Below are 27,970 nucleotides of genomic sequence, written 5' to 3'. Positions count from 1 at the left end.
CTTTTAATTGGGAATAGCAATCGATATTTCAGATATTAATTCGAGTGATTTCAAATAAATGGAAGTAATGGAAGAACCGTCATGAGCTTATCAATGGCATTAATTCAGTCTGAACATGATGATGTGCTACATGTAGGAAATGGAGTATCGACATCAGCATGTTGAACGTTTCCATTTCAACCTTGCTAGAACAGTACAGTTCATGCTCAGGGCACACCATGCCGAATAGAAATTGTTCAGGCAGCCAGTCAACAATCCATCCGTCTGCAGTCCTTATTTACCGACACCGCCAGTAAAGTCGAAATCGTAAGCAGTCGAAACTTGTAATGCTTAATCAGTTTATTTCCTACACGGCGACAGTGCATCAGTAACATCAGTTGGCTCGTCCAGTTCCTCCAGAACTTTAGTTCATTTTTCCAAGTTCCAGCTTTTCTAATTTCCGATGGAAAAGTAAGTGGGGGAGAGCACACGGGCACTGCAAACATTGATAAAGCTAGTCCGTCATCGGCCACGAGAAAATCTCAAAATCAGCTTGATAAACTGAGTCTAGTGAATGCAGTTCGTGTTCATAAAAGGACATTGCTCGAACCATTTCATTAGTCGACATGGATATCCAAGCATCTGGTTCAGGACATCCATGCGATATTTACGCCATTTGCCGGCTTTGTCTCTCGGATAAAACTGATTCTTTAAAATCGGTTTTTGACGAAATACTCGCCCCAAGCCGGTTATCCCAGAAGATTGAGCTGCTCCTTCAAGTTCAGGTAAGAAAATCCAATATTTATCATCATCTTGTTGCGACCGTGGAATCTAATTTTTACCACAACAAATTTCATCAACCTGTACATCAATAAGGCGATGATGACGCTTAAAAGACGATAAAACTCGACCTTATGAAGCCTGCTCGCCAACTCGAATCTCCAGCCCAGGTTCATGCTGTTGTCGGCGTGCGACGTTGTTTCGGAGCATAATGGCTGACGGTGAAGCGTTGAAATCCAATAATATTCTTTACCTGGGGCTATATTTGCTGTTTCCATCGACAATTCTTATGGCATTTGGTCGAGTTCGGCTAAATTTTCATGAAACATTGCTGAAGCATGCAGTTCACTCGATCTCATCGCGTTTTAACCCACACGACCGATCTCATTATTTCGTTAACATACTTTCTCATCAACCATTTGCACCAATTTGTCTAATATGACAAAGCGGACTTATCAGTTATGACCATTTAATATGACATGACTTTTCTTTTAAAACAGTTAAATATCATCCACTGCGACAAATCTAAAATTAAACCACAGCCCAGATGTAAAACATCAGTATAATGCAAAAAGTCGGCAAGTCAAGTTAGTTTTTAAATAAATCATATTTTATCCCCAGTTTACTACGTTCAATGTTTAGCTTACAGTACATTTGCAATTCATTGATCTTGTTGACTCACATTAGTTAATGGCATATTCTAAGTAACCTTTGTTGGTAATGGGGGACTAAAAGCAACATTGGAATGTGCCTAATTAAACAAATCTTCAAGTGGTAATCTGTAATATTTTGCTATAAAACGCCCGGTAAAAGATAATATTGATCTTCGCGATCTGATGGTTCGGGCCGACTTGATTCCCGACCAGATGATGCTTTGATAGAAAACTCACAAAGGTCGATAAACTAATTTTTCGATTAAATAGCACACAATTTGTTGAAGCAGTTACGACAAATATTTTTTCCTTCATTATTCCGAAACCACCATTTTCAACAAAGTGGTGTTTAGCAAGCTTTCAAATAATAAAATTTTATTTATTTAGAGTTCTTAAATTCTCCAATAAAATTCAAACTTTTCTCAGTTTATCCAGAAGTTAATTTGTGTAATATTGTTAAAACCTTAGCCTTAGCTTTAAGAAATATTGTCCTGTTTAAACTGTCCCACTCAAAGCCGCAGCACAATTTTTCTTGCAGCTATAAATAAATAATAAATTAAATTCTGAATAACCCTACCTATACCAAGAATATTTTCTTTTAAACTTTTCTCACTAGCTAGTTTTTCTTCTTTCTAACCAATTGATGTTCGGCATAGTTGCATTATTTTGTTATTAGGGATGTTRATGAAAATGTTTCTGCATTTTCCCAAATTCAATAACCTGTGGGGATGTCAAGAACTAYAATTTTTTGGTTTTTTATACAGGCTGTTCCCAAATAACTCTACGTTATTAGTAATTCTTATTAATCTTTGAAGTTGATCAGTGAAATAAAAAAAAACAGTCGTTTATCCTAAAGGTGGTTACGGTTAATCAAGTCGTTCTTTGACTAGAATATATYGAGAGTATTCGATACGAAAATTGTCTCTAAGATCTAATATCAATAGAACAAATACCAATGTGTACGTTCAAAATTCCGTTGAAGCAGCTTGCAAATTAGTTTATTGGTTGTTTTCAATCCAGTTTAACTTGTCCAGTAATTTATTGATCAAAATATTCATAGTGTACGATTTTCAAGGCAGTGATGTTTACCAAGCTTTTAAACTAGACAATGCAATTTAAACATTTTAGTATAATGTGTCGGTTTTAGGTTAATTTAGTTTAGATAATATTTCATGTTTGACTTTCTTGAAGAGCCAATTTTTCCTGCTTCCAAGCCTCCATTTGTTGTCAAGCTTAGTTTAAAAGTGAATAATATTTTTGCGATTTCCATAATTCGATAACCTGTGCTTGTGTCTAGGGCATTTTTTTCAATCTCAACGTTCTAGAATATCTCGTCGTGGTTCGTAACATCCCTATTAGTTTATTATTATTAATTAATATCCATTTTATTACTTTATTTTTATTTACCATAATATTATTCTTATTAATAAAGTCAGCCTTCAAGTTGCATTGTAAAAGAAAACAAAATACAGTTTTATGATTCAAAGATTATGTGTTAAAGCGATCGTTCGTTGAATAGAATACATATAGAGAATTTAATAAAAAAATTATTTTTGTTTGTGACATTGCGCGTTTTCACTTAATCTATTAATAAAAAAAATACCAATAGTGGGATTTTAAGTGGATGGAGCTTGTATATTAATTTAAAACTTGTTTTCAATTCAGTTTAACTTGTTCAGTATTTTATTGTGATAATTTCATAAGCAAGTAGAAATCTTCCGGACTTGTTAATTCTACGCCAAAAGTGTTCAAAAGGTCTCGTAGACCCTTTTCATACTTTTCGGAGCAGTTAGGCAATAAATCTGCTTGGATCTTAAGGTCGAACTAGAATCAAACGTTTAAACATATTTCTGATAAGGATCTACTTTTCTCATTTTCTGCCTTGAACTTACTCACTGACTAGTTTTTTGAACAATGAACAAAAAGCCCAAATTGATGCAATTGATCAACTTTTTTTCAAAAAGTTGTTTGATTTACAGAACTTAAGAATCTCTCAGATAATACCGACTTCTTGCCTGGCATCTCTGATTTTCTATTAAATTAATTTTTTATCTCTAACTTTTTACCCATTTTTTGTAGTCACAGATGTGTTCAAAGTTCAAAATTTATATTTCAAGCATTGATGTTAATCGAAAATAATATATCGGTAATTTAAAAACTTCGATTAGCTAAATACATGTAAGTATTATACTCAAAATCTAGAAAATCGATGGCCTATTAAAATCAGTACTTAGAAATCGGATAACCTGATCATTTATTGTGATTTGATCACCAATTAATATTGTACTATCGGTAACGCCCTTACTGGTAAAAATAGCCTAGAGCTTGAAACCAGACGTTATTGTATGATCTTTTTGGATTGGACTGAGTACAATGGTGAATGCACCAAAGAAGACTGCTTATCGCATTTTTTTAGATACTTCCAAAATGAAGTCAAACCACAAACAATTCTACATAAAACACTTAATAACTTTTTCATGTAAAACGTAAAAGTTGGTTTATATTGTAAGTATTTCAACTAAGCAAATATTTATCAGGGAAAGCATTCTCTTTAAATTAAAAAAATTCAGCAGAATGTCCAGCACTTTCAGTTCAGAAAAGTAAAACGATTATTCTCTTTTTTACTCTTGACCTGAAACTAAGTTTTTTCGTATTTCACATATGTCGAAATGTTCAAATCAGTTAATTTGAATCAAATAATTTGTTTTTCGTAATTTCTGAAATAAGTTGAGGCATTCCACTTATATACAGGGTGTGTCATAAACATTAGTCCTTTTTCTCCTCCTTTTTATATCGAATACATGGAGTTAAAAACACTATTTTTATATCTGAACCGTCGAAGCAATTCTAACCAAGTTTGACACACATGGTTCATTAAAAAAAAGTGGTCAAGAAAAATTATTAAGAACAATAAAAATATAATTACTCTGGAGGTTACACACTTACAAATAACTGTATGTATCGTAAAATAAAATCGATTACAAAACTGTTTCAAGTGGAATTCACACTTTTTTATGTCCAAATTATAAAAAAAAATTAACAACCTGGAAATACATATATTAAAACGAAAAAGGAAACGAACCTCTGTTTATATAACAAAAATATGTTAAAAGTGTCTGATCATAAAAACGTTTAGATAGWTACTATGTGGTCTCGAACAAACGTGTTTTTAAAAAACGACTTTATTGAAGCGAGTACAGGATGAGAATGAATATAATCTTGGGCTTGCATGTTAAGGAAAACAATCTTAAACAATAGACACTAAGATGCTGAATTGCGTCTGGCTGAAATGCAGTCTTAGTGATAAGGCGATTGTAACTAGATGATACTTTTTTYTCAATTTTTGTAACAATTAAASCTGTCGAAATTTAMGTGTTTTAAATAAGTTCTGTACATAATTTACCGAGTACTGCATACAATACTGCATCAGCAATTTCCTCGTTTGCTCAATTAGTTTGAGAACTTATGATRGTAATTACTGGAAAACCAATGTAAATTTCCATTTTCKATAAGGAGTCGTTATATAATGTTYATAACAGAATCAGGCGGCTTTATTTTGTATTGGTCATAGGTTTTTTTATCCTATCTTTACTTTTYACTTTTTTTACAGTTGTATACAAAACGTTTTGAGTCCATCGCATTATTGTTATAATTCTGAAAAAATACAAACTTTCTTTTCAACCTACAGGGTTCCTACCATACARTAATCAAGRTGTTTGCATTGGGATGTTATAACCCACAAGAGTATAAGAAGTCGGTTAAAGCCCGTGTGCCATGTGTGTGTTTGTATTGGTTGGAGATCTATCAGTTCGTACGACGGCGGACCAATCACCTAATTTTGGTTATGCATTAAAATGCACAACTTGGCCCTAATTTAATTTAACCGACTTCGCATCTCGAGTCGAACGATATACAAGCTTCCAACCAATGCTAACACTCATTTGTAACTCCCTGTATAAAAACATATTTTAATATTTTTACTGAAAAACGCTGTCGTGAAGCAAACTATCATAAAATGTGTACAATTTCATTAAAATTGTTCCAACGGTTTCCAATCTGTCTTGAACAACACTGTATAAAGTTTGACACTCTSTATAACGGAAASTAATATATCTAAACTTAAATAAATCGTATGAAAATCGATTWCTCTTAATAGTTTTTAAAAACYTATTTAGTTGTAAAAAATATTTTGTAGTATTGTCGATTTCTTACTGCCGTCATCTTACAACACTCTCAGTTTTTTTATTASCTTGGTWCAAAATCTTGTCAGAGTCTTGTGATTGCATTCTAAAGCCGYCTTCTTYTTAAAACTAATTTAGAACCTTTGGTAAGGCTAATACGCCTCGAGAGAYGCTGAAATTTAAAATTCTCCCATCAAGAGGAAATGGAACRMTCAGTTTCTAGAATCGGTTAATTAAATYTAATGCTTTAAATACGCTTATATTGACTAAAAATKAAGCAGGAAGTACTGATGTAAAACGTTTTATGTTAAATAATAAACAAATGCACCTAGAGGTGAGGGGCGTTTATTAATCAAGGGCCTTATAGACAAGTTGAGTGTTCTAAAATGTTACTTTTTGTCTGGTCTAAATTCATGAAAGTCATGTTATGTACATATAAGCAATTCGGTGCTCTGATATGTTTTGCTAAGATGAATTAAATTTAAAAAAATACACAAAGAGTATATTTTCACAAATTTAAATGGTCTTCCATTGAGAATTTAGCGACATTCTTTCAAAATTTAATACCTACGCAGACTTAATTTCGCGGTGTAAAACGGACCCAAAATGTATTGAACAAAATTAACAACATAGAGCATTTAATTTATAACTAAGTTGTTTTTGTTAGTTCTTTTTAAATAGTCTTATTTTTTGCATTTTAATGCTTGTTAAGAAATTTTATTAAACTGCCCTGATCGACAAGTTAATTAAGTATTTAAACTGATTTTATCAAATCACTCAATCATACATCAAATTTAATCACTTCGTTTGAGTCATAGAGACTTAACATATGTATTATCATATTTATCAACCGCTTTGGAAATGTTCAAGCTCAAAACATCTACTTAATGCAATATTTACGTTTAGGAAGCTGCATATCGGAAAGTGCTTATCGTTTAATGGATATTTATTATATTGCAGAAACCTTGCATCCTAAAGGAAAACAGTCTGTACTTGCATGCTACTATCGTTCCCAATCTTCAGTATATAACCCGAACTTAGAATGTAATCAACCACTTTATTCAGTAAAACAGTCAACAAAGTTACATAATTAGCTATTTGTTTGCAAATACTAAAAATACGTAAAGAAGTTATTGCTTGATAGCATGAATAATTATACTTACTACAACATTGGATGTTTTTGATATGCACCATTATCGTGAGCCTCTTGGTGGAAAAAGCTTTAGTTGATGTATTATAGTAGGTATATTATTCCCTTGATAATATTTGGAAGGGTTTCCTTTAAACGCGGAAAATAAAATTTGAATGTGAATTTGATTGCGAATTGAATTTGAATTAATATACAGGCGTCCAAAAATCCCGAAATGTAATGTGCATCAAAATAGTTGAAATAATAAAACTTAAAAAGATCGCCAAAGCAACCAAACAAACAAAGGAGAAAAGCAAATTACAATTAAGCACAGCAGAAATAACTAGACCTGAAGCAATGAACGTACTTAAAGAAAAAAATTACCGACAACGTTAAATATACAGGTTGCACAAAACGATGAAAATTATTTTAATTCTTGGTAGAAGAAGAATATTAAAAAAACGAACTAAACTGTTCAAAAAAATTAACGTTACACAGCAAAATTAACATTTTTACAGGGTTAAAAGCAAAATTTTGTTTGGCATGCTCCTAGTTGGACGGAAAAGCTCTTTATGGGGTCCCAACCCCAACCGTATAGAGATAAACCAAATAACTGGAAACGGTGTTTTAATTTCTTCGGCCATCTGTTTTAATTGCAGGGTCGTCTCAAAAAATAGTTTTTTTGGTCATGCAGTGATAAATTTTCTGTTCTTGGTCGGAGTTTCTCGATTGGGAGTTAAGCATGTTTCAGATTAATTTTTTTGCAGCCGAGATCTAGAAAGTGTGAAGACAAAAAGCAAGACATGACTAATAAATCCAAAATTATTTATACAGATTACACATACCTACTTTCGAAACCGGAGATAACATTACTACTTCAATTACACGCTTAACATTAAGTATTGTTTTCAGCAATAAGTTTTTAACAAAATTTTAAATCGAAATGCGTTTAACGCATTTCGCATTAGAAAATAATAAAAATTATCGTGTTCTAACCCATGTATATTGATCCAAAAATGTTTTTAAAAATAATAACACTTTCTATTACAAATGATCTTAGATTACTAACGTTAAAAAATAGTTTAGAAATTACAGCGGTAGAAATGCTGACCCTTTCAGGTCCATTCCTCACTATTACCAAGTTTACGATCTGAACAAATGCATTAAAAGCCTAATAGATAAAGTCCAAATTTTGCCAAATGTGAGGGCACTTCGAAGCTTCAGTAAGTTATTTTGTAAATTTTTCATGACTATTCCGGTAATAACATTTTTCGCCTGAATTTTTCCTTTATAATTTGTTACTGAGATAGACCTGTGACAAAATACCTGTACAACCTGTAATAAACCTCTCGATATAAAAATTATTGCTATGTGAAACATGATGCAAATATTCATGCTTTTAATGGTGTTTAAATAGCACAAATATCGACCAGCCAACCCAATGTGAATCTTCTATAACGCTATCCTTAATAACCTTCTTATCTTTGATCGAATGTGCATATACTTATTAATCATGCAAATCAGAGAGTTTCTGCCAATCTAGTAGCTGATTACGAAAATAGTGGAAAACTGTACTCGACAAGCAATGAGAACATCTTTTTATGATGTTATTGTTTTTTAATTAATTCCGAATCTGTTGTCTGTTCCGAATTGTTGTAATTTGTGCACCTTCAAGAGGATCCATTGCGCCGTATCGTTCACTTGTTTTTCCATCTCATACTCGTATTCTCGACGCACAGTTGCGAATTTTACCAGTAAGCACAAAATCATCCAAAGCCACTTGATTTCAGTGCATTTTGTTTCGGTTCATATTGTTCGTTGGCGGCAATCGACAAGATTTTTCAAATCTTCATCTTGATTAATGTTCACATATGTCTCATTTCGTCGTTAGTATACCCGGTTTTATTTTGAGGAAACCAGGTCATCATATTCGCTTTTGTACAATAATAGTTTCATGGGCATATAACTGAAATCAAAACGGAATGAGTGGAAGGCGCATTAATCTTGAAGAAGATATTTGTCGACTTTGCCTTTCTGATAAAACTGATCATCTAAAACGTGTTTTCGATGACGCATTAAGTTCTAACTTTCTACAACATAAAATCGCGCTGCTATTGCAAATACAGGTAAGCACCACTTACTCTCATTTGTTTACTTTATGTACCTATTGATACATTCCAATCGAAGATCCATCTTATTATTAATAAAATATCCTTTGTGTAGCCAAGCAGTTTACATATATTCTGTATCTTTTGCCTGGAAGACGTTCTAATATCGATTTTGTTCGAGGTTTCGTTGTCGAAGTCGTTGAAATGTTCTTGTACTACATCGCGTGATGTTTGCCGCTAGAAAACCCGTCATCAATCTAGAAAACTCCGATGATGTGTTTAGCTTTACAATGAAAATGTCCACAGAGGATGTGATATGTCCACAGATAGATGTGATGTCCACAGATAGAGGTTGTTTTGTCAATTAAACTCGGTATTATTAAAATTAATGCGTTCTTTATTCCGCTTTTGTAATACTCTGTATTTTTAAAAACACAGACTTTATGATTGTTTAGTAACGCATTCAAGTTCATTAACATTCTAACCAATCGGAAATGTTTTACATCAGCATTGCCTTGAACTTCAGGATATCTGGGTCAAATCTGGCTGGTATAAAACGAGAAAAGACATTCAACTGATATTTTTCAATTAATCCTTGTTTCTTTGAATTGGCGTTGTATTGATTAAGTGAAATATGTACAAAGTGCGCAAAACTGTTGTTATTTCTAAGAAGAGGTCCTTTAAAGTGTTTCCTAGAGCTAACTTGGATTATATTAGCTCTTGAAGATACACTTTCGACTTTCCACAACAAGCCACTAAGTCATAAGTGCCATTCATATGCAAAGAAATCTTTAGGTACAATATCGTTTTGGGTTAGCGCAGCATCGTCCTGTTTTATTGTTTTTTATCATTTATGAGAATCAGCAAACCCATTCTCTGTTTCATGTAATCCTTCATGATTGTAACATTTTGCAATTGTTTCAATAGTCAACTTTTTGTCAAAATCGACGAATTAATTTAATCGCATCTAAAAATGGTTTAATTGCACTTTACGCAATCGACCGATTTATCCATGATTCGTGGGTTGAAGTTTCGAACTGGTAATCTTTTTTATTTACTAATATTATTTACTAAAAGTAGTCAAGCATGATCAACCATCAGTTTTTATCTGTAATCTTAAAATTAGGGTAGTTAAATAAGTCAGTCCATTGACTTTCCAAGCTTTAGCCTTACAGGAGACAGACAATATTTACACGCACACCATGCTCTGCCCTTAAAACACTATCAATTCAAAGGGCTTAGTTCTCTTCAATCTGCGGTATAAATTCTGATCATCTAGCAGCTGGAGGGAATTATGAATCAACACCGTAATAAACTGTTTTTAACAAAGACAATTTTATTCAGAGCAACTGATACATACAACTGCGAAAGTAAACAATAAAAGCACAATCAGCAAATATATAAGTACTGAGGTTGCAACTGACTAAGCTAAGGATATACTAGAGGTGTACAAAAGTAGTGCGTATAACTCGGGCTTCTGCGTTCGGATGTAGCTGTAGTCTAGCTTGGTGTTTCCTAGCATACCGTTTGATTGTCTGTTCAACAGTCACGATTCCAAGGTCTCTGTCAAGATCATTATTTCTGACGAACCATGGGGCATTGGCTATTTCACATAATGCCTTATTTTGGACCGTTTGAACTGGTACTTTGAAGCATAAAAATTTGGTTTCGTTTACTATTAAGGACACAAACAGGTAAAAGGCGTTCAAAAGAAATGGGAGCATTAAAATAAGAAGTGTAAATTTGTTTTATTCAAGGATATGCGTTGAATATAAAGGAATCCCATTATAGAACATAATTCCACTAGCTGTTCACTTGAACCAAAATTCAAGTTTCTGTTTCAGTGGTTTAGAAAAAAAAGTCATTTTCATGACAGACTATTTCAGAAAGGAGAGCCCAAATAAGAAAAGGCGAGTTTCATTTACCCTGTAAATGTGGAAAATTGGAAACTCAATTATGAATGTTTTTTGTGGTTACTAATTTACTGATTGACTTACAAGAAGTACACTTATATGAAAAATGTATGTACTTGCTACAAATAATTTTTTAGTTTTGTTTTAACGTTTTAGAGTTTTGTTGCCCCATGCGCTTAAAAACAATAAAAAGTTATATTTATTGCCACTGAGCAATTAAGGGAAGTTTTACTGTTTTTCTAGACTTCCTTAGGTTCGCACATTGATCACTAATATTCGCATAGCAAATAACACAACGTCTTCTGTTAGCTCGACCAATATCCTCCACTGTAGCCTCCCAGCTTCTTCGGGCTCAACTTTAATTGGAGTGAAATATTCTATTTATTTCTCCGTAGTAGGTATTTTACAACAACTTTTTCTCAAAGTTTAATGATTTACATATTTTTAATAGTTATTTGTTGCTGAGCAATGTAAGCATTTATGAGGCACATTCCTGTTAAGAGTTCTAACGCATAGTTTTTATTCCACTTAAAACTTTGCCTTAGAAATGTACTATAACAGGCTTTCGCTTTATGAGTGTCTGTAAAAAGTTTTCACAAAATCATACTTCTGAGGTAAAAACATGAAGGTTTAATCTAAATTATACCAAAGTTTAGAAAACAAATAGAAAAATTAATTATTTTGCTTATAATGCTACTATCTGAACGAAATATCGTATCGGGGGGCTTAAGGATCACTGCATCTCTAGTTAAGGAATTATTCGTACATTTGAATACCTCGGTAACTATTTGAAAACGCTTTTTTAACTAATTGCTTTTATTAAACGTCTGAAGTGATTTCCGTTAATATCCCTAATTCAAAGTAAAAAGTTAAAATAGACCCTAGTCACCAGTTCCTCGTCATTCCTAAAAATATTCACTGAATTTTCTTTCCAATCGTCTTATCAAATCATTTTAGCAGCATGTACCTAACTATTTGAATTAACATTACCCACACAGATGGATCGGTAATCGGTAGAGAAACTGATGTTCTGGTAATCCTTGATTTAACTCCACTTCATTTTTTATGAGGGCACTATACAGGGTAATGTAGTGTATGTATACTCAAAGAGGTTAATCTGAGGGTATACTCATTGACTCAATGACCGTAAATAATGAACATTATTTGTGGAGGCGAATTGAAAATTCAGTTGATATTTTAGGAATCTGCAGGGATCTGATGGCAGTCCATCAGTTTGAACTTTTACATCAAATTACTCTGTGTAGGGATGTTAACTAAAATCACTTTGTTCATTTAATTTATTGAAGTGATAACTTTTTATGGAACGGTGAACAGATTTTTCTCGGTAACGGCGGCTCCACTCCGGCTTCTTCACGCCTGAGGCTTGGGACGCACATATGCACTTTGAATTCGACATTTTTCTCTTAGTGCGGGTGCATCTGTAGATCTGATAAACTTTTCAAATACAGATTGCGTTATTAAACTGACGGTGATTTTTATATATCAATTACTGAGTGTAATATTGTTGTGTTTGGTGCAGTTTATTTTATAACGCTGATAACAATAAATCAACAAATTAACAAGGGAGAAGCTGCAGATACTGCAAATACTAAGTAAGGGTGCTCATGTACTATATGCATGTTCGAGTTTCGCGTTCTTTTTATTTTCCAATTAAAGTACACACACAATTATACACACTAAAGGAGTTTAAATGCAATTTGCAGAAAAATGGGTTACAAACTTTTGAAAATCATGTTGAAATGACCGGGTATTTATCATTGCAAATGAAATTGCCCATTGCCGTGTACTGTTAAATATTGTTTTAAGAACTAACAATCGATGTTATGCAACAAAATTGTGCCTAAGATCCACTACAATAAAGTTTTTGAAAAACTGTTGGATCTATTTTAAATCGCCTGATTGATTGCCGACGCAAATTCGTATCAAGAAAAGATTAAATTAAATTAAATCGTATCGATAGAATCCCGGTACCGATTCCCTATGTCTTACCCTCCGTCTGTAGTCCATATGCTGTTTAGTGATTCTCATCGGAGACAATTGTTAAACCAGATGTTGAGCTGATATTTTTTAAAGAAGCCAGGGTCAATGTATGAAAAACGCTCAAGATTAAGTGCAAATAAAGTGACAACTATTATTAATAACTTTTAATGCAATATTATGTTCTATTATTTGTTATTTTATTTTGTAACAACAAATAATCAATATTTATATATCTATTTTGTAATCTTTCATATTTAACATAAAATTATAAAAATCATTACTGTTTTGTAATAATATATAATAAATATGTTTTGAATTTCATTGAAAAAATATTTGAGTTTTCTTCGGTTATTTCATTAAACATGGGTTCCGTCTTTTTATTTTCTATCACGCAAAGCATTCTTGATTTTAGATGAGACGATACGAATCTCTCTTTAGCTTATAGTTGCAAAATATGTAAAACAAATTTATTAGGGCTTATTTTCAATGATTAATTGTGTTTACCACGCATAAAAATTAATTTTCGTTTCCTTCATATACGTTTTGATTCCTTTATTATTGAACCTTCTCAATTTAGTTTAATTTTTTAGTCTTGGATTAGTTCAGTTATAATATATTTTTTTTAATCTACGCGCGATGTCTTACACTATGTATGTATACATATAGTGTGTCAAGTGTAACCTATCTCTTTAGCTCTTCCTCGTTTTACCGTATATTTTAAACAGATAGAACGTCTTCAAATCACCAAAATTAATTGATTTTTTAGTTCTATTCAGATACAAGTTGAAGCAGCGGAAAGTATTAAGTAATGCTGAACGCTAAAAACGATTTCGTGCTAAAAATTAGCATTCAGTAATAGATCAACTCAAAGTAGCTTTCTACAAAGGAGCGTCAAAGATTATACAAAGCAAATAAGAAATTACGACTAAAAAATACAGAAACTCAAGAAGAAGAAGAATTTACACAAACCCAAGAAGAGCAATATGTACAACCTCTCGTTGAAGAATATTAAATGTACGCAAATAAAAAAGATATTTTACATTCAAAAGGTACAAAAGTATATTATATCATATAAATTATTAAACCAAGAATAATATTAAAATTATAAAATAAAATTATTATTGCCATCATCCTTTAGACAAGTTCGATATTTTATGGCTTCTATAAATATATGAAGTTATCACTTTTGTCGAGCGTCCCTTGACGCACACCATTTTTTATTTATTATAAACCATAATTTTAGTCGCTCTCAAAATTGAACCAATGTCTCGTCGATAATTACGTTTCCTGAAACGTAAAATCGAGTTTTTCAGTTCTCAATTTGTCCAATGAAGGTGTCAGTTTTTGCAACCAGTTGTTGGACAACATATTATAATCGCTGAAATGGTACAGCATCTTGTGTACAAATTGAAACCGAGTCTAGTCGAGACTGGCTATAGTATATGGTTATGAGCTGGATATGAGCCGGTCTCCACTTGGAAGTCGAAGAATCGGCGTGGAAGCACATTTGTTTTATGTGGCCTGAAGGCGAAAATTCGATCCCATTGGCCGCATACACCAAAGTATCACTATTTTTGTTTTTTTGCTTGAATCTTAGATAAATGTTTTTTATATTAAAGTAACATTATATCTTATTACTATTTCCTCTTAATCATACAGAAATATATTTGTCCCAACGGTCCAATTTTCGACGTGTTAAAATATTTTTTCTTGATCCCCTATTGGAAAGTACACAATTTCGCCACTGTTTTCGATAGCGAAATAATTACTTGTACTCATTACAATGACTATTTACCGTTCCGCCTATTATTCATAGTATATTACGGTACAAGAGACGAAAGTCAGAGTTCCGCCACTGCTTAAAGTTGACGTGATGAATCATGCACGCAGTGGCGGGACTTCGAGTTTCATCTCGCGTACCGTATACAATTTTTGTTGATCCTCGTACTTTCGCCACTGTTTTCGATGGCGATAGCATCACTTTTACCCATTACAAATTTTCTTCATTCCGTGTGGAAAGTAATAACTTTCACCACTACGCACGCTGACGTTGACGTTTTGACAACTATATAAAAACCTTATACTTTTCCTGGCTAATTTCCTCCGAAGGTCAACAAAAATAGTATAAGATACGCAAGACGTGCATGACTCATCACGTCAACTTTAAGCAGTGGCACAACTTCAACTTTCGTCTTGCGGGCCGTAATATAGATACTATTGAAAGCGCTACCTTCTACTAAAATGTTTTACATTTTTATGAAAAGCACATACAATGTGTATGAATAAGTATGAAATCTTTGCATGAATACAACTAATATTTGTATATACAGGGTGAGTGTTTTTCGATGACTAGTACAGGGATCTTGGAAATTACAACAAATCCGAGGAGGTTAAATGCACAAGAATTGCAGTTTTGAATGTACTATTCGAAACTAATTTAAGTTTTTCAAAATTTGACAGCTGTCAAAAGATATTTGAAGAAAAGTAATTTACCACAGATTTTTAAATAACTTCTAGTTCCGTCAATATTAATCTGACAGAAAAATATTAAATAGAAAAGTTGTAGGAAATTGCATTGCAATTAAAATGCCCGAAAAAATGTTTACAAATTAAGACCGATTAAGCCTTTATTAAATATAGCATTTTATTGACGATTTCAGTGATATATCATATAGTCAGGTTTTTTAGAAAATGAAGGGACTGCGAATGATTTTTATTTCTTCAATTTATTTTTTCAAGTATTAACAGTATGCTTCAATATTTATTTTGGCAACTACCGTCAAATTGGCAATAACTTTATTTTAAATAGAAACTTACTAATAATAATTAAAATTGAACTATAGAAACTATAATTTTCAAGACTTTTCTCAATTTATTTGAAATGCAGTTTATATTAATATTAACAGAGCTAGGGGTTTAAAAAAAATCTGCAATAAATCAGTTTTTTATTTCTTGTGGCAGCTGTCAAGAGAGGAAATAAAATTTGTTTCAAGTTGAACATTCAAAATTGCAATTCTTTGCTCACTTAATCTTCTTCAAATCTGCTGTAGTTTCCAAAATCCCTGTACTCGTCATCGAAGAAAACTCACCCTGTATAACAGTATATTTGTACATATTCCTTTTTTTTTTACTTAAAAAGTTGCAGTGGTTGAGAAAAATTGCGTGTATTCTTGGATTCGTGTGCCAAACGTTAGTCAAAGACAATTCGATGTAAATTTGTTCCGTATTGTTATATCATTGTTTATAGGAAATGCTAAAAATTTTGTCTTGAAAATAGTTCTAACATACGGGTTAATTTATTTGGATTTTGATGTTATTAGTATTTTTAAGTAGGCAATTTACGTAGGTAGATAATGAATTGTAAGCAATCATAAACTGTTGATATGAGCAGCAAGTGGAAGCAGTAGAGTTCGATGAATATTTTACTAATATCTGGACACTTAAACGATTGCTTGCAACTAAGAAAGTTTGTCAGAGCTATGTTTAGAGATGCATTATTTTATTTACTTTCACGAATGTCTTGTGTTTGAAGTTTGTCTTGAAGTTTGTCCATCTAAATAAAATTCACTTGCCAAGTAAGCTTAATTAGTTCAGATAAGCTGAATTGCTGGACGAAATTTAGTTGGATAAGACTCATGCACAATATTTCTGGGAGACTGGAAAAATTGTCAACAAACTTTTTCGCAGTTAAGTAGATTTATATGTTCTTTCTTTCATGAAATTTTCATTTGTTCCAGGTTAGCAAATTCGACCAGATATCCACTATGGTCTGTAATGACTGCATTATCAGACTGGATACATGGTTTGCCTACAAGAAACAATGTCATAAGAATCAAACCAAATTGACAGAATGGCTAAATATCAGCAAGTCCAATGGGATAGAATTACATGAAGCTGTAAGAAATATAATAAATAAATTTAAATGCAACTTTTGATTAATTTTGATACTATCTTTAGGTATTAAACATAAAAACAGAATCTCTGGACCCTTTTGAATCCGGACTGCCAGTTAAAGTTGAGGTAACTTGTGAAAATGATGAATATACTTCTACAGATGTATCTGCTTATCAGTACGACAACGACATAGATTTAAGTGTGGTAGAAACTGATGGTACGATATTTTCAATTATTTAAGTAAATTACTTAATGTAATTGTGTATTGGTTTCAGACGACAGGCGATGTTCAGACTGTGGTAAGATGTTTGGTAGTTCTCAAAATCGCCGACGACATCAAAACATGATGCACCTGAAGAAAGAACGAAGATTTCAAATGGCGGAAATCAAAAAGGCGAAGCCTAAGCTGATCACTCCAATTGAAATTCCTAAACGACTTGATGCAGATTCAATTCAGAAAATTGAGAAAAAACCAGAAGAACTTAATGGAAATACGACTAGTTCTTGTGATGTAACTAGCCACAGGAAAGATGAATGTAATTCTGAGACTAATAAGTTTGAAGAAGCAGATACCGAAATTCCAATTTTAACAAGAGGTAATTTTTTCTCTAATGTTCTTTAATGATAAGTTTTTTTGCACTATTTAAATATAATATATATATAAAATAATATAAAAAAGATCTCCTGATTCATATCGACACGAACAGAACGGTTTTCGAGAAAAAAATATTTTTATTGAATACGTATTTACTGAACAATTTTGTATGTATGTTCAACATGAGCTCCTTCCAATCTTATGCACTCCCTAGCTCGAAGAATTGTAGATTGTTCGTTCTCCACAATGCTTGAACATTGGTTCTTATTTGGCCGCAATGAAAATTAATGCTTTCTAATAAGTTTTCCCTAGTGGCGACAGGATTGGCATACACTAAAGTGTTTAAATATCCCCCCCAAAAAATCTAAAGGGTCCTCCGCTTCCTATCCAACGTTGGTCGAATTGCGTGTTTAAGTGTTCTCGAACTGCCAGGCTGAAAGTGCCCCATCATACATGAATCGCCATCGCCTGTCGTATTGCCAACGATGCGTCTTTTAAAAGTCCGTAAAAATCGTTCCGCGTAGAGGCTGTTGCCTCCTACGGCATCACATGCTGCAAGTCTATAATACATTAAGTGCATGTTAACATATTCTGAAAACAAAAAGTCCATTACGAAAGAAATGGAATTTTAGAATAAGATAAATTTTAATTAATAGTAATATTGTATTGTATAAATTGTAACAACAATAAGTTGTAAAAGTAGCAAACTCTGTAGCTAACTGACAGTCAAAAATAATTTTTACCTTACTTTTGTACATTAAAAAACCAACTCATAATGACTTAATGACGAAAAACATGGCCCACCAACGCATGCATTAAAATCCGTATTCAATAAAATATTTTTTCATCGTAAACCGTTCTGTTTATCGATATGAATCAAGAGTGTATTTTTTACTTTAAGGGTAAAGCTATCTAAATACACACATTATTTTCGTGTCTTCATTGTAAAAGGTAAATAATCTAACTATTATTGTGCTCCACCTAGTCCACCGCTGGCAAACCGAAATGCGAAAAGTGTTTTTATGGGTCCTTTTTAAGAGCAATGATAACTGTTCATTTTATGAAAAAATAATTAACTTGCATGAAGTATTCTAAGTTGTTCTCAGGTCGCTCCTTTAGAGACTCCGTAAAGAGACCCTCCTGAAATTTTTTTTAGAAACTTGTTATGTTTTTTAACATCCCCCGTACAAATCCGAGAGCATGTCTACATATTCCGGGACACCCTGTATAATAAATAAATATAATTAAAATGAATTGTTAATCACAACTGAAAATGAGAAAAAAATTAAGAGATCTTAGGTATCAATCTATTCAAATTATTTAAAATTGGCGTCAGTGTTCTGGAGGTGTTATTTGGGGAAAATTAGGAAATAGAGAACAGTACTAAAAAATATTAATTCTTAAAAATAACTAAAATACGAAGTGATACATTTTCATGAAATTATTTTGTCGCACCTGCAAAAAACATTAAAGTTATAAATATGGTTTACTCCCATGATTGAAAAGAAAGATGGGCATATCCCGATACAATCCTTTTCTCGCATACCTAATTAGATTAAATAACACCCGCAAATCTGTAACTATACAGGGTGTTTGGTAAGTAGATGCATTTCTTGCAGGGGGTGATAGTGCAAGTAAATTTGGATATATTTTGTTAATAGACCAGGTTTCGAAAACCATTAGTTTCCGATCTACAGGGTGTTAAAGTTTTAAGAAAAAAATGTTATTTATTAATATTTCGGAAACCGATTGGAACATTATAATGAAATTTGACAGGCTTAGTCAACTAAGAACAATACACCTTTTGTGATGAAAATGTTGTTTCTATCTTTTCCAGTGGCGTGGGTACAGGCACGTCTAGATAATTTTAAATAGAAAAATGTTACGCCACTGATTTTTCTAAAAATAAATAATATTTGTCAAGTTCCTGTTAAATTTGAAACAGGTTTCTTGACTTTTTTTTCTACAACGTCAGGTTTGCGAGTAAACAAATTTAAATCAATGCATAGCTTAATCGGGCTATAGTTAAGTATGGTTTAGTATAAAGACAGCAAAAATTGCGCAGCATACAATCTAGTATCAATTTTATTACATAAATTATTACTAGCCTCAGTTGACATCAGTCTTAGAGTTTCTTTATTTGTTTTTTGCCTATTAGATGAATTTACCTGCTAATTAAACTTTTACTTATTCTTAGTATTGAAATGAGCACCCAGCCTGCTTTGATACGGAAAAAAAATATGTTATTCATTAACTCTTAACTACTTAAGATCTTGATCAAAATGAAGCCACCTTCTCTAACGCATGCATGTGCCCTCCTTTTTATTCTCCATTTCAGTCCGGGTTACCCTAGCCGAAAATGTATGTCTAAGTGCAATAGCGGCATCTGTAATGCGCTGTATTAATTCCTCCCTTGTATGTATTTTTCCGGCATAAACCAACTGTTTTATCCTACCCCATACGTGAAAGTCTGACGGAGTTAAATCTGGGCTTCTGGCAGGCCATTATATGGGGCGTCCTCTCCCCATCCATCGATTAGGAAAACGCTGATTAAGGTACTCCCTTACAGTTTGCTCCTACGTAAATTTGCCTACCTTGTACTTTTCCTGACTCACTGACCTTTCGGTAGGTGTTTGCAAAGACACTGATATTTGGAAGCCGCCACTATTTTTGTCGCAAAGTCCATAAATGTAAAGAATATCTGCATATTCAGCATTGGAAAACTCAGCCATTTCAACCAATAAAGTTTCCAGCTTATGTGAACTTACTCGAAATTACATAAATCGCAAAAAGAAGGTGACAACTAAAGTTACTCAGACACTCGCAATGACAGCAATTATTGCTTTTGTCAATCAGTGACAAAAACTAGTGCAGAGCCAACTTTTTAATAAAAACCCGATTACGCTGTGCAATAAATCGATTTTAATTTGTTTACCCGCAAAGGGAACGTCGTAGAAAAAAAGTCAAGAGACCTTTTCTTTTCCAAATTGAACAGGAACTTGAAAAGTATTATTTACTTTTAGAAAAATCAGTGGCGTAACATTTTTTTATTTAAAATTATCCACAGACGTGCCTGTAGCCACGCCACTGGAAAAGCTAGAAACAACATTTTTATCGAAAAACGTGTATTGTTCTTAGTTGCCTAAGCCTGTCAAATTTCATTATAATAGTCCATGCGGTTTTCGAAATATTAATAAATAACATTATTTTTATTAAAACTTTAACACCCTGTAGATCGGAAACTAATGGTTTTCGGAACCTGGTCTATTAAAAAAATATACCCAAAATTAATTGCACTATCACCCCCTGCAAGGAATGCATCTACTTTCCAAACACCCTGTATAGTTAATATTTCTAAAACGCTAGTGAATTAGCGACTCCATGTATTATGAATTTGGGTATATCATTTGGATCCCCGATAAATTTTAAATAAAAAGTTCTTTAAAAACTGTTTATTAAAAAGAAATTGGCGCCGTCGGTAGCATGTTTATATTCAAGTTAAAAAACACTCGTAACTTTCAAGTGGGCTATATTTTTGTTGATCATTTTCTAGTAAGGTTTAGTAAACAAGATTGGGAGTACCTAACTATCGGAATATTCCGAATAACTAAAATCCTAATAATTTTCCATGCGTTCCCAATATTCGGTATTATTTTCTTCGGAATCAGAATCAGCGATAGTATGTTATTCTTGGATTCTGTATTTCGGGGGACTCGGATTAAACTTGGCACCATTGGTTGGCTCTACTGGGTGCCACTTAAATACCGAACATTTGGTTGGTTACGTGTTTTTCGAAAAGTTCCAGAAAAAATTAGTTACAAGTTTAACAAAATGCACTTAAAATAAGCACACATTAAAAAATTTTTACTTTTACAATTGCACGTCTGTTCGAAATTCACTTTTCCACTTCTCCTGAATTGTGTACTCTGATTACTGGCCGTCATCCGCATAGGCTTGCGCGTAGAAGCCCACCCGGTCTAAACGCGCCAGGAGCTAGTCCATAAGCAATAATACCTTTACGAAAGTACTATGTGCTAATCATCATGCTAAGCTTAGTGATGCCAAAGATGTAGCTCCCTCAAGTGCCTTGTTTCCTTGCACATTTTTTTAATTTTCTTGAAACATACACTTTAGCACTTGCCCCTTTTGTTACTTCCACTCTTCAATCACCAAATCGTTGTGAACAGAACAAACAAGTCCGTTGCATAGTATAGGACCAATAATCCACAGCATCAAATCCATACTACAGCCAGTTTTTCGGGGTGTAGGTGGCAGTTGTTGATATTCTTCCGGTTTGTCGCCCCTCCAGATCCGATAATTATGTTTGTTCACATAGCCGTTTAACCAGAAATGGTCATCGCTGAGAATAATTTTCTTATGAAAATCTGAATAATTTTCGATTTTTTCTAAGCACGAATTACTCAACTCACGTCTCTTTAAATGATCAGTCGCTTTAAGTTGTTGGGTGCGTTCTAACGATTTTGTATGGATGTAATCCAAAGTCTTTTCGTAAAATTCGCCACAAAGACGTCTTGGAGATGCCTTGTTTTTATAAACGACGAGAAATCGATAAAGTTTTTATCTTCAGGAACACTTTCACGTAGGTACAGCAGCAATATTTGTTTTACCTCTTGCAGATCCTTGTCTCACTGGAATAGTAACACCATAAAGTGTAAATTTTGTTTCACTGTATCACTAAACCTTTGGTTGTTCTTTTATCTGGACGGTTGTAACGACCAAAAATTGGAGTTAATGCACGTAAAATATGAGTAACAGAACCCGACTTTTGATAAAAAATTTGAATTATTTGTAAACGTTGTTGAAGAGTGAGCCTTTCCATAATTATATAATAGACATTTACAAATACAAATATCAATGTCACAAATAAAAAATTGCCGCCGTGGTAAGTGTCCATTTAAAAATGGGGCGTTTCCAATGAAAGCCCTGTATTTCCAACTTATTTAAGTTGTTATTCAAATATTTATCAGAACCATTTTTTGTTTCAGTTGAAGAAACAACAGCTTTACTGATCCCTGGTGGAGACTCATTAGAATCATCAGCCGAATCTGCAAATATCGATGAAGGACCACCAATTCTTGAAAGAAATGTAATACAATCTGAAGAAAAGTACAATGTGGAGCAAAAGCAATCTGAACCGCAAACTAAACCAGAAAAAACGAACCCCGCTAATGAAACTAAGCTGGAAGAAAAGCTCATGAAATTTGAAGAAGATGAGAAAAAAATAGAGTTTGCAGCTGGATTGAAACTTATCCAAAAAGACTCTACGCCTAACGAATTTCACAACCTGTCTAAAATTGAGATCAGCTATCTTGAAAAGTGCAAAGCAATGGTATCGATGTTCCAAACATTGCAGTGCGCCTGCCATGATGTGCAACACAAAACCATGCGAAATCTTTTATCGCATTTGAGGGAAACACGAATTTGGTTTCCATTGTTTACATGTTATAATTGCATGATATCGCTGACGGATCGCTCGACTTTCACAAAACACCATTCCAGGTGTCCTCAACCACAACTAGACGCATTAAAGAAGTTGTCCAACTTACGGAAACGAAGCCAGCTTAAGTCAAGATTGTATCAAAATTTTAAATGTAACCGGTGTAAATTTTTGTTTTCGTTCCACGAAGATTTCTGCAAGCATGTCAATGATTATCATGCTCGCGGGTCGCCCCCGTTTTACTGTTCGTGTCGTTTTGTATTTAATTCATTGGAGGAATACAAAACCCATTGTTACACTTCTTGTACAGTGTCCTACTATTGTGACATTTGCTTTAAAACGACATCCACTATCGAGGAATTTATAAAGCATGCCGAAGAAGAACACGATTCTTCTGAGGGTTTTGTATTACTTCAAGATAACACGTATGTGCCCCGAAGTCAAGCATTTCGGCACAAAGAAGCAGATGACGAAGCTAACGTACTGGAAGGTAAACGCGAGCGCAAGAAATCGTGTAAAGAACCCGTTGTTGTGCATATTTACGACAAAGAAATTCCTGCTGATGTTAAGGACATTCCAACGAGTGCAATCAGAAGAATGCTTGAACTGGATGGAAGTGTTAACCTTTCAAGTAATAGTAAAGCGCCAAGCAAATGTCCTGTTTGCCGAAAACAATATTCTAGTGTAAATAATATGATGCGGCATTACAGAACCCACATAGAAAAGAAAGAAGTCGAAATACCCAAAATAGAGAACGAAGCTGAAAATGAAGATTTATACACATGTCCGGATTGTGGTGGGGTGTATCCGGCCTCAAAATGGAAAGATCATTTAAAAGAGAAACATTCTCTTAAAGCATGTTCTGAATGTGACAAGGAGTTTCAATTCCAAAACGAATTAGATCAACATAGAAGTGTACATTTAAACATTAAAGTATTTAGGGATTCTAAGACCCAAGTCTATAGATCGGCCATGTTAAGTCCAACGGAAGAAAGTGCTGAACCAGCCGAGTCAGATATGATTACGTGTACGATGTGTGACGATTTGTTCAACAACAAGGATGATTTGAAAAGGCACAAAATGTTACAACATGATTCTAGTACCTTATCAGCTGCTAGCAGTTCTATGGAAAATGTAAGCGAGCTGGAACCTTTATTGGAAGTAACTGAGTTAAATGAGGAGTTCAATAACAAAGCCACTTCGGACCAACTGTTTTGTGATCCGTGTGATAGAGAATTTGCCTCACCGAAGTCTTTGAGAGAACATGTACTGAACAAACACGGTGCCAGTTTCTTGAAAAATGTTGAGTATCCGAAAACCTGTAAACTCTGTGGGAAGAGTTGCACCACTGGTTCTGCTTATAAAATTCACATGCAAATGCACAACAGGATGAACCTGAGCCGTACAGATAAACTGAAAGACGATTTTCCTAAAAAGTGCGAGTATTGTGATAAAATGTGTAATTCTGGAGCGGGACTTTATGTACATACCCAAATGCATGAACGGGTTACTCTAGGAGAGCTGAAGAAAAAAAAAGTAGACAAAAAGAAAGTCGATCTGTTGGAAGAACCAGATGCGGAAGAATCATATCATACATGCAACCGATGTTTCAAAGTTTTCGCTACCAAAGGCAGACTAAAAGAACACTTGAAGTCGCATAGTCTTTCGAAGGCGAGCACCAAAAGGAACCGAAAGGTACTTTGCGATCTTTGTCATCTGGCTTTGGATAGCCATGCGGATTTAAAAAAGCACAAATCTGAAGAGCATAGCGATGAGCTTCCAGACGAGCTCTCTGCGGCTAGCGAAATGGATATGGATGAAAGTACTATGGATACTATTTCAGCCGTCATGTATGCTTGTGATAATTGTGAAGATTCCTTCAGCTCTAGAGCAGAGCTAAAGTCTCACAAAGAAATTCATACCAAATCGAGGTCAAAAACTTTAATTTGTAAATATTGTAAAACGTACTTCAGTTCTGTGAACGAATTAACCAAACATATGAATTTAGAGCATGACGAAAGTTTCAAACACAAAGTAAAAGTGAAAGATAGTGAAAAGTTATTTGCATGCTCAATTTGCAAAAAGACTTTTTCCACGTATGGTGCAATGACGGCACACTCAGGTTGGCACAAAAGATCAGGTAATCGAGGTGTACAAGAACTACCACTTAATTCAGTAGCAGCTAAATCTGCTGCCAGATTAGCAAAGAGACAGACAGCCTTAAGAAAAATAGAAGCAGCCAAGGAAATTAAACCGGAACCGATAGAAGTTCCTGAATTTCAGTGTTCCACTTGTTTAGTGGAGTTGCCAAACGAAACTGCATTGCAGATTCACGTCTTGGAAAAGCATGGAAACCTAGATGCACTCATGCTGGTTCCAAGGTGTGATATATGCAATAAAGATTTTGCTACTCAAGACGAGTACGAAACCCATAAACGTTTTCATGATTTTCTAGAGCGCCAAAGGCAACATGAACGCCAGCTGAAAACGCCGATTATTCAAAGTGTTGAAACGGTAGTTGAAACTCCCGCTGAAAGTACTTCAAAAAGAGTTTTTTGTAGTTGGTGTAGTTCCAGTTTTAGTAGACAGGATACTCTAAATACACACATTAAACACCATCATAAAGAGCACGTTAAAACAGAGTTTGAGTGCAACCAATGCAATCGAATCTTTGATAAACAGAGCTCATTAACTATCCACTTGAAAATGCATCAGAAGCAAAAAACTTCAACTGTACAATTTCCATCTCAAAGTGTTGGAAAAACATATGTGTGTTCTTTGTGCAATAAGTGCTTCAACTATCCCAAGGATCTTAGAATGCATACAATTAATGCCCACCCGTTTTAGTAATATTATTATATGATCTATTTAAACATAATATTAGCCTGAAATCAAATGCAATACAAAATAATTATAACTATTAATTTTTCTCCATTGGTTAAAAGATTCTCACTTTGCGATATCTCATTTGAAACACTTTGAGCTTTTAAAGTACACATAGTGACAAAACTGCATTTAACAAATAAAAATAATTTCTATAAAATACGAGCGAGTATAAATTATATAAGAAATATTTTAAAATTAGCTGAAATATTAATAATTAAAATTTGCCAACTAGTTTTTATTATGTAAAGCAACAATTTAAGTACTTAATGCTAAGTTTCAATGTAAATAGTTCATTCTTTTTATTAATTAATAGAATATCTACAGAATTCAGTTCCGGTGCGTTTCAGCGGAGGAATTTCAAACTTAATTTAAATAAAATTTGAAAATAATTCTTTTGTTGTAGTTTTTCCATGCATTCTGTTTATTTTCTTTTCTTATTTATGTTGTTAGATACTATTCCATTATATGTTTGCTCGTAGATTCTTTTATCAACATCGACAAATTTTTCCAGATGCTCCTTCGTGGACGTAGTAAAGCAACGAAAAAAATGTAATGATTTCCTGATGATTTTTCTAGTACAGGACATAAGTAGTGGGGTCACAGTTGTTAAAATATAAAGTATTTTGATCTTGGGTTTAAGAATTTCTGACCTGTACTTCTACACCCTAAGAATTTGTTTCAAGTACATCGTTTGTTTAAGATGCATTAATAATTTTTATAATAGCTGTTACTTTAATTTAGGAACGTCATAAATGATAATCGAATTTCCAGGATTGGCTTTATTAGCGAGAGATTAGATTGGAAAGAACTAAATATTTCTTTAAGGATCGCATTTAAGTTACTGTATATATATTTTTGACAACAAATTCGCATTTGGCTTTTCTCTCGGTTATAATTCAAATTGTTTTGCCTAGAAAAATGTTTAATTTCAATCATGTAATTCAATTCTTCCCACCACGACGGCGGACTCTATAAAAGCCATTGTAAAATATTTGTTGTGTAACTTACGGTTTGTTTACATCAACTATTATTTTAATATACAAAACTCTATGTACTCCTGATTTGAATTTGATTATTGGTATACAGGACAAGTTACACAATTACACTTCTAATAGTAAAAAAGAATTACATGAGAAATTCGTGACTTTTCTAGTAGTGTGATAATTATTTAAAAATATGTTTTCAAATATCAGGATCCGTAAATTGCCTTTATTTAAACCACTTTCAGGCACTAAGAACCTCTAATTTGTTACACCTTGTATATATTTGTGTATAGAAGCAGGTTGATAGGTTGCGTTGAATAAGGGAACTTTTCTTGCTCGTTTTGTGTATTTTTTGTCGGATTAAATCCAATTTAGTTAATTATTTTTGTAATAAATTTGACGATAATTGTAGTTTGTTTTAGTTTTCTTAGAATAACAGTAGACCTTGCAACACCGGATCCCCAAATACAAAGTTTGAATCAACATTTAGGAATATCGCTCCATTTTATTAATTCAGACATCAAAAATTATTTTTCCATAAACTATTTGTTGGGTATTTCGCCTCAAAAAATTTTTCAAACAGAATTTCCTCACGTCATTTATTACAGGTTGATAATCAATCTTATGCTCTTATCTTGCAATAAGAACAACTTATTTATCAAAAGGTAAAATCAGTAAAATGGTGAAAAAAAAGTGGCCATTTTCTGAATCTTTGCATGGGTAACTTCAACATTTTTAAAGATAGAGAATCCGTTAAATGGGCAAAATTGGGCAGAATTCGATTACCTATTCATTACCGTTTTGAAAATTTAGGTACCCGACTTGGTTCCTCAAATATCCTGAATAGACAGGAAATCGACACTTTTAATTATCACGTAAATTGCTTAACTTAGACAAAAAGTTAAAACTGCCCTTAGTACAACTTTTTGCGTTGAATCCAATAAACTAGCCCTCGTTATCATAGTCAACTTGATTTACGAGATAAAAAATAAACCTATGGTTTTTTAAATGGGAATTATAGTTGGCTGTGGGCCTTTTAAAATCCTTATTTTTTTCTGAATTTAACGATATATGTATGTTTTTCTCCTTTTGTTGCCGTAAAACTTCAAGAGAAGATAAAAAATGTGTAGTAGGCTGTGGAAACAAGAACTATATTATCACACAAAACATTAACAAATCGTTTAAACTAAATGTTCAAATTGACTTTCGTTTGCGTCCAGTCATTTTTTGGCATCTTCACATTCAACTCGTGAGTTGTGTGAAGGTGCACTATCATGTTGAAAATATGCCGATTTTCGATAACGATGCTAACGGAAAGCTATTCAACATGTCTTAAGTTCATTTGGTAAAAAGCGTAAATATCTTTCCATATTTAAATTGTGATCATAAAAGAATGAACCAATAATTTTA

At 33.3% G+C, this 27,970-nt stretch overlaps 1 protein-coding gene across 2 annotated transcripts; it reads left to right on the top strand.

Annotated features, from left to right (window-relative positions):
* The first annotated feature begins 87 nt into the window (after positions 1 to 87).
* LOC109544382 (zinc finger protein 91) lies at positions 88 to 26,971 on the top strand. 2 transcript variants are annotated; one of them, XM_019914521.2, is made up of 5 exons: positions 88 to 764; positions 16,482 to 16,640; positions 16,702 to 16,855; positions 16,914 to 17,234; positions 22,240 to 26,971. In XM_019914521.2, the coding sequence occupies exons 1-5, from the start codon at positions 606 to 608 to the stop codon at positions 25,536 to 25,538; spliced, it is 4,092 nt and encodes a 1,363-aa protein (XP_019770080.1). In that variant the 5' UTR covers positions 88 to 605; the 3' UTR covers positions 25,539 to 26,971. The 2 variants fall into 2 exon arrangements, with proteins under 2 accessions (XP_019770080.1, XP_019770081.1); XM_019914522.2 differs by lacking the exon at positions 88 to 764 and adding an exon at positions 8,682 to 8,848.
* Positions 26,972 to 27,970: the final 999 nt, after the last annotated feature.

The sequence above is a fragment of the Dendroctonus ponderosae genome, unplaced genomic scaffold (assembly GCF_020466585.1).
Source record: "Dendroctonus ponderosae isolate FM_Combo_2020 unplaced genomic scaffold, Dpon_F_20191213v2 Dpon_F_20191213_5, whole genome shotgun sequence".
NCBI classification, from domain to species: Eukaryota; Metazoa; Arthropoda; class Insecta; order Coleoptera; family Curculionidae; genus Dendroctonus; species Dendroctonus ponderosae.
The sequence above is the reverse complement of the archived record's forward strand: the minus strand, read 5'-3'. Positions and strand labels throughout refer to the sequence as shown.

What these genes read in the sequence shown, in the direction of transcription:
- LOC109544382 (XM_019914521.2), top strand. Translation starts at nt 606, where the DNA reads ATGGATATCCAAGCATCTGGTTCAGGACATCCATGCGATATTTACGCC. An exon ending in GGATAGAATTACATGAAGCT is followed by an intron (nt 16,641 to 16,701) that starts GTAAGAAATATA and finishes TACTATCTTTAG; the next exon opens with GTATTAAACATAAAAACAGA. An exon ending in AAGTGTGGTAGAAACTGATG is followed by an intron (nt 16,856 to 16,913) that starts GTACGATATTTT and finishes TATTGGTTTCAG; the next exon opens with ACGACAGGCGATGTTCAGAC.